The 7,660-nt window shown below is 52.5% G+C and overlaps 1 protein-coding gene across 1 annotated transcript; it reads left to right on the top strand.

The window, feature by feature from the left end:
• The first annotated feature begins 6,553 nt into the window (after nt 1-6,553).
• Nucleotides 6,554-7,365, top strand: HOXD1 (homeobox D1). The gene is made up of 2 exons (XM_050339891.1): nt 6,554-6,962; nt 7,106-7,365. The coding sequence occupies exons 1-2, from the start codon at nt 6,554-6,556 to the stop codon at nt 7,363-7,365; spliced, it is 669 nt and encodes a 222-aa protein (XP_050195848.1).
• Nucleotides 7,366-7,660: the final 295 nt, after the last annotated feature.

Genomic DNA, 7,660 nt, shown 5'->3' with positions numbered 1-7,660 from the left:
TTTCATAAAAATAAACTTTGAAAGAAAATTGACAATCAGATACACACAGCCGAAGGGAGACGCCGAGACGGGGTGCGGGCAGAGGCCGGGTGCTGCCGCCGCGCTCCCCCGGCGCCCAACGAGGACGGTCCTGCCCCGCCTGACCGCGGCAGAGGGGCACCGCCGCCTCCCTCTGACACGAACAGGACAGTTAACAAGGGGAAGGAAAAAAAAAAAGATAAAAAACTAGGAGAAAAAAAAAAAAAGGAACGATGCTCCGAACCCTTGTGTTTCCTTCTCTATAGTTACATGGCTGTATTGAACCCCTCGCTGGATTTACAGAATTATTTCTTTTGTAAACACTGTTATTAAAGTCTCTTCCTGACAGTACATGTCGCTCTGAGAAAAGCATTCTTATCTCTTTCTGAAAGTGTTAAGGATTAATCCAAACTTCTGTATTCCCCACCAAAGTGTCTGATGCGTCACTTTCTAGTTTGACAAACACTGCAGCTCCTACTCCATCCTCTAATGACAGGACCTGGCATTCCTATTGTGCGAAATATTTTACCACCTCCAATCCTGGTCAATACAGACAAGTTTTCTTTATTTTTTCTTCTTTGCTTTCTCATCCCTTCTTTCTTCTTCACCATCTGGTATTTCTGTTCGGCTGAGCAGTAACAATTCAAAATATTACTTAGGGTTTTAGTTTCCTCTCTGGGCGATTTTAACAATGCTGTGCTAAACTGAAAAGTGTATCTTTTGTTAAATTTCACTTTTAACCAAACAAATTCGGATATATGTGTCATAGATCTGTAAACAAAACAGAAGAGAATAAACTACCTTTTTTTTTGGACATATTTTAACCATTTTAAGCCCTAGAACTGTTTTCTATGGAAGTTTTCACACAAATTGTTCTTAGAAACTCCATCCAGGACTAAACAAAACATACAAACAACATAAAAAGTGATGCTAAAAACTACTCATGATTTATACTTATATAATATTCCATAAATATATATATATGTTTGTCTCTTCAAAACTTTCTGTAACCAATGCACCCACAACTGAAATTGTCCATGTAGGTTTTTTTGTGTGTTCCTGAAAACACAATATATTTTGCATCACCTGCTTCTGTCTGCAAAACATCAAGGCACCACCATTTCTGCAGGGTAACTCAGTGCTCTTTTCCCTTTTGCTTCATGCTCTGTAGGCTGTTCTTCAGTGTCTGCTCTGACTTACACTGTTAGTCCTTCATTAAATCTGCTAAGAAAGAAAAGGCTGTTTACAGATAGCCCTTCCCCAGATCTGAGGAAGAAGGGGATTTCAGAGGAACCCTGACCACAAACACAGTGTTACTCCGGCACACTGCCCTGAATTATTTTAATATTGAGCAGAAAGACGGGGTCTGCAGACTTGGTTTCCAGTGGGGGAGGAGGAGGAGGAGCATGCGCGAGGGGGAATCTTCTTGTAAATAAATTCACTTTCTTCTCCATGACACTGGCAGAGGCGTCTTGTTTGTAATGTGATAGAAGTCTGTGATGATAACCTAATTATTAGAAGTAATGTTACTTCAGCGAGATCACTGGCATTTTTACAATGTTTGTACAAGCATCAGCAATCCAGAGGAGAAATACACTTTGGCACAAGCCAGACTTTTTCTTGGCCCATCATTTAAAACCCATAAATTATAAACAACACCCTTTCACACTCAATAGGAACTTAGCTCCTTTGCAACAGCATCTGATGTGATGAACTCCAGTCACCTATTTAAAACAGCTACTCAGCCAAGGCCAGGCCTGGGTCTGATCTTACCCTTACCTTTCTTCACAAATAGGAGCCATAGCACCCCTTCCTCTCCTTACCTGCTCCCTCCATCTGCTCCAGACCCATAAAAGGGTTACTGAGTCAGGGCCTCTAAATGCTGGCAGTGCTGCTGCAGTGTTTGGGATAAGGAGCTGCTGACAGCACTGGTTGAGAGATGTCAGGAGCGCACCAAGCTTCGCCAAGGCCGTGTAGGTTCTCCTGTTCAGATTAGTAGGTTGGTTTGGCCTTTAAAGTAACCCACTGTAATGGGTTTAATGGGTTTGCAGCAGTTTCCCTGCTGCAAAAAGCAGATGAGGCTTTGTGTTAGCTCCCTGGAGCCAGTGTGGGGCTGAACTGCCCCTCTGCACTCTGCTTCTTTTGAGGGAGCCTCATCCATGTCCCACTGCCTCTGGCCTGGTGAGCAGCACCAGGGCAGGGGAACCTAGACAGGCACAGCCAGGGGCTCCCAGGAATGCCACAGTCTTGTAGGTGTCACTTGTGTGGGGCTGGGAAAACAAAGCCAAATGCCTCCTGCTCCATTAGCAAGTGCTTCACAGGCAAACAATGCAGGCTTCCAGCTCTGGTCTCTGGGAAGGCCAGGGAGGGACTCCAGGGCATCCTACACGGCTGCCACTATGAGACCACACCTGGGTCACCTGGGGCTGCAAGCAACCTTGTCCAAAGATGAAGAAGAGGCAGCTGGCTGTACACCCAGGAGGCAAGGACAGGCAGGGGAGAGGCTGGCTAAGAAAGAGGGAGCCTACCAGCAACCAGTAGAAGTCCCCTGAATTTCTTGGGGACCAGCTGAGTCACTGGAGCTGCATGGTAAGAATTCTGAAGGCAGGATCCACCACTGAGTACTCTGCATCCCTTCAACGCCATTGGAAGACCAATGAAACAGCCTGCTGGTTGGTCCAGGCATGAAAGGGTCTAGTTGACTACGGAAAAACCAGGGCAAAGGGTATGGGGCTGCTGGTCTACCACTTGGAAGTTGCCTTGATCACAGCTGTCGGCTGAGGAGGGAGGGAAGGAGCTGCAGGTTGTAATGCCCTCCTTCTATGTGTCAGCCTACCATGCGTGCACAGTGGCTGCACACAAATGGCAGCCTGGTGAAGGCACAGTGTGCTGCACACTGGACAGGCCCAGACATCCAGCACTGCCATCGCAGACCTGCCTGGGAACAAAAGCTGGAGCCAGACAGGCAGCACAAAGGGGCTGGTGCTGCTGGGGCAATTAGGGCTGTGGTGGTTGGCTGGGCACCACATGATGACCTCTGCTTTTAAAAAGTGCATGATGGGCTTGATCAGAGCTCCATTCACTGTAGTCACTTTCCAAGGATTGAGTGGCAAGTTAATCCCTGAATGGGCAACATCTCTCTGTTCTCCTGTGAGAAGCAGTAGTGGTCCTTGCTGGGAGTGGGGCTGGCAGGGGAGCGAGGGGGCTGGCTCTATTAAAGGCCATCAATCACACAAAGAGCACTTTTTACTTGACATTGGTTCCTCCTGCTTCTGCTTGGGCCTGAGCCAGCTGGGACCTGAGCAGAAACCCCATCCAGCAGACGCACAACCCAGCCCCAAGGCCCAAGAGTCATGGAATAACATGGCAGGGCAGGACTGAGACCCTTCATCAGGGGCCTTCAGTGGTTTGTCTGTGTTAACAGGTCCATGCTTAAATCCACAGTGTTTACTTACCTCTCTTCAGGATGCCCACCCGCTGTCTCTGCACCATGGATGTACATCCATCCCCATGTACCACTGAGAATCAGCTTTCCTCCTGCTGGCAGTGTTGTGCCAGCAGAGAGGCAAGGCTATGCTTGAACTTGACCTTCCAGGTCTGGGGGCTGGGGAGGGATATGTTCGATCTCCTGTTTGTTAGTTATTGTGACAAGTGCAGAGGGTGGAGTCTTGCTCCAGAGAGGAAAGGCAACACGTCCCAATCTCAAAGGGGTGTCTGTGGCTTAGGGCTGCCCTTGCCTTCAACACATGCTGCTCAGGCAGCTTCCCTAAGGCATCGCTGATAAGTGTCTGTAATCACCTAGGGCTTTTTGGTCAGGCTTTTTCCTATATCATGTCTTGGTTTCACAGTGGCTATCTCAGGCTTTGCAGTTGCCCACCTTTCCAGAAACATGGTGACACAAGAACTCATTTGGACTATTGTTCTCACAGAGGATTTTGCCCCAGCAGCTTCCCTAATGCCATCACTCCACTGCTCACACAGCCATTCTCAAACTGCCTTTGACAGCATCATGTTCTTCACACTCTTCTTCTTAACCCACTTTTCTTCTTCCTCCTTCTGACTTCCAGGGAGTCCTTCCTTTCTCCCATTTAACTCCTTGTAAAAAAAAACAACTGCAGTTGTTCTACTCTGTATCACTGGAACTTAGCTATTTAAGTCTGAATACTGTGAAGTTCAGGAGTGTAGAAAAAGCCCTCCCTCAAAAGCCAGGACATCAAGAAAAGATGCTTTGCCTGTATTTAGCCACTGATTTCTGCTTTCGTCACACTTGAACAGTCCTGCAAAAACAAACAGGTAATGAACAAGAAACTTGGTAGCAGAATCCAGCTGCGTAAATGGAAAGATCATATGTTGGTGTGAACAGAGACAGCTCTTCTAGCATTTAAAACAGTCTTAGGTGTAATAAAACCAGTTGTGTTCTGCAAACAGAAGACTCAAACAAAGCAGCAGCCCTACTCTGGAGGCACTTCTCTTTCCTTCCATGGGGGCAGGAGTTTTTGCAGCAGAGGAGACTGAAGAGCACAGATACTCTCCTGCATGGACAGCTTTTCTCTGCTGAAGAGAAAGCCCGGTGTTCCCAGGCTCCTGATTTTTCAGAAGATGACATTTTCCAAACTGCTCCGATTGCCATGGGTGTGCTAAGCAAGTTTGCATCATCCAGAATTCAGCCCCTCAGAATGTATGTTTCCCAACAAGGTGTACTTGATTTAAACTGTTTTTCTAATTCATAGCTCTGAAAATGGAAGTTTAGGTGATACTCCATTACTAGTGCAGAAGGGCAGCACAGCTTGTAAGAGTGAACAAGCTTGTGCCAGGAGAACACCTAGCTTCAGGGTTTGGGGCTTTCAGTGACTGCTGTGCCTGTAAACTTGAAGTCCAACCTTAAAGCAGTAATCTGTATAGCCAGCCTTTGCTCTGCAATAGTTGTTTTATAGTAGGTGGGCAATATGAGCTGGGGAGAACATGGGGCTGATAGAAGACCACGTTGCTGGTCAGAGCCCATATGCAGGGAAATGCTCCTGTAGGCTTGCAGGCTTGCGTATGCCTGTCCCAGAGATGTGTCCTCTCAGGGCTCCTGCAGGAAAAAAACCAAACAGATCTGCTCTGAATCATCAACCGGGTGTAATGGTGGGGCAACTGGGGCTGAGCTGCAGAGCACAAGTCTCTATTGAAGGAGTTGAGGCTGAGTCAATGAAATGGTCAGATTATGTCTGCCTGTGGTGTCCCTTCCCTGTCATCAGCCCAGCCCTCTGAAATCTGCAGAAGACCCAATGGAATTTTTCCTTCTCTGGGGATTTTGGCTGCCTCTGGGTTGTTGGCACCATGGCACGATGTTTGGTCCTCACAAAATTTATGGCCTTTCCTGACCACAGCAAATAGCACTTTGGCTGAGAACTTGTAGCTGTTGAGTGGAAGGCACTGGATGATGGATGAAAGCATTTAAATTTCTTGCGTTTATTTAGAAATAAAACATTTTTTCAAATAAAGTACAACCCTTGCACTTCCCAGCTGAGACCACATCCACTTCTTAAGAATTAGAAGGTTGCATGTCTAATTTGAAGCAGAATGATATAGCCCTTCTTCATGTTGCTTGTCTGTCCAGTTCCAAGTCATCAAAGGCCAAGCGTGCTCTGCCCAGCATGTCCTTTTCTGTTCTGAACTGCACTGACACATGGTTATCAGTTGAGGTGTTGGATGAAACCCATCATTATCCAAATCAAACATAAGTGTGGCTACGACTGGATGATCAAGTGTCACTTGGAGACATTTAGGGAAAGACAATTATTTTCAGAGTTCAGGTTTCACTTCCTCCACCTTGTTCCTGTTTCCAGCAACTCTGTAGGGATAAAAACCAAGAGAGAGAGTTGGAGCGCTTGGCTGGGCAGCGCAACTCGATGCACTCTCTGCCAACTGCAAACACTCAGTAAACAATGCCGAGCTGCCACGGGAAAAATGAAAGTCCATTAATGAGGTGAGCCCGGGGATTCACTTTCGGGAGGCTGCAGAGCACTTATCTGATGGAGCTAGACCACTAAGTGCCATGAGGTGCAACAACAACCCTCCCAACCGCCTTAGCCTCAGGGTCTGCACAGCCTGGGTGTGCCTGCACACGCCGCCGCTCCCCGGGGCCTCGTGGGCTCCCGTGGGAGTCTCCAGGAGCCTGGCCGGCAGAAGGACAAGACGCAGACATACCCGCGGAGGGAAGGCCAGGTTGCGAGAAAGCGCCGGCTCACCCACCTCTAAACTCCCGGCAAACGTTCCAAGTGCGCGGCGACTCCGCCGACTCCAGAGGAAGCTGCTTGTCCCGGGGGGATCCCGGGAGTGCTCGGGGGGACTGCCCACCTGAGCCTCGCGCCGGCCGTGGGCAGCCGGGCGTGGGCAAGGGAGCCGGCGGCCCCCGGGACCCCTGGTACGGGCTCCCGCCGCCGGGCTCCCATTGGCCGCGGGGCGGGACGTGCCGCCCCGTTCCCGGCCCTATATTAGGGCAATATTGCCCCGGAGGGCAGGTGTGGGGAGCGGTGTTGCCCCGCGGGCCATGGACCTGGGGTATTTTGCCCTCACCTTTCCGCCGGGGCTGTGCCGCGGGGCCCCATACCCGCAGCGAGGGGACGACGCCTTCCTGGCGCTGGGCACTACAACCACCGCCGCGCCCCCCCCGCAGGCGGCGGGGTACGCGGCCGCCCCCGCGGCGGCGCCGGGCCCCGGCAGCCGGTCGTCCCGCGAAGCTGGACCGCCGGGATACGCCACGTCCATCCTTTCCGAGAGCGGCCGCTCCCCGCCGCCGGACCCCGCCCGCCCCTGCCCCTGCCTCGGCGGGGGGCTGCGGGGCATCTCGCCCTGCCCCTGGGCCGACCCCGCGCCCGACTCCCCGGCCCCCGCGGCGGCCCCGGCGGCGCCCCGCGCCTTCGAGTGGATGCGAGCGAAGCGGAGCCCGCCCAAGAGAAGTGAGTGGGGTGGCGGCGAGCGGGCGGGGGCTGCTCCCATTCCGGCTCCCCTCTGCCCCTCTCCTGCCTCGGCCCTGACCCCCACCCCGCTCCCTCCCCCTGCCTGTGCCCCCGCTGAAGCGCGGTGTTTTTCGGCGTTGCAGGCGGCGCGGCGCCGTGCGGGGGGGAACCTCCCGCCTGCCCCGCACGCACCAGCTTCAGCACCCGGCAGCTCACGGAGCTGGAGAAGGAGTTTCACTTCAGCCGGTACCTGTCGCGGGCCCGCCGCCTCGAGGTGGCCCGCTCGCTGCGCCTCCGCGACGCCCAGGTGAAGGTCTGGTTCCAGAACCGCCGCATGAAGCAGAAGAAGCGGGAGCGGGAGGCGCGGGCCGGTCCCGCAGCTGCCCCGGGTGGCCCCGCCTGAGGCGCCGCCGCCCCCCACGGAGGGGCCCCCGGGGGCGTCGGGGCTGGGCTGGAACCTGCGGCTGGCGCGGCACACGGGGGGTCCCTTCATGCGGGACCGAGGCGGTGCAACCCTGCTGCTTTTTTTCTGTTGCAACTTTATGTATAGTTTTATTTATGAGGATTCAGGGAAAGGTGTCTCGGGCCGGGCCGGAGCAGCGGGCGGGCGCCTTGGGGAGATAAAGTAGAAGGTTCGCTCCCCCGGGCAGGGCAGCGAGCGGCTCCGCCAGCTCCACTGGGTGCACGAGGAACTGTCC

Source organism: Myiozetetes cayanensis, unplaced genomic scaffold (genome assembly GCF_022539395.1).
Source record: "Myiozetetes cayanensis isolate MyiCay16 unplaced genomic scaffold, myiCay2020 scf9, whole genome shotgun sequence".
Lineage (NCBI taxonomy): Eukaryota > Metazoa > Chordata > Aves > Passeriformes > Tyrannidae > Myiozetetes > Myiozetetes cayanensis.
The sequence above is the reverse complement of the archived record's forward strand: the minus strand, read 5'-3'. Positions and strand labels throughout refer to the sequence as shown.

Excerpts from the sequence above, each read along its gene's own strand:
- HOXD1 (XM_050339891.1), top strand. The coding sequence starts at position 6,554 with ATGGACCTGGGGTATTTTGCCCTCACCTTTCCGCCGGGGCTGTGCCGC. Across the intron at positions 6,963-7,105 it reads GCGGAGCCCGCCCAAGAGAA|GCGGCGCGGCGCCGTGCGGG; the intron begins GTGAGTGGGGTG and ends TCGGCGTTGCAG.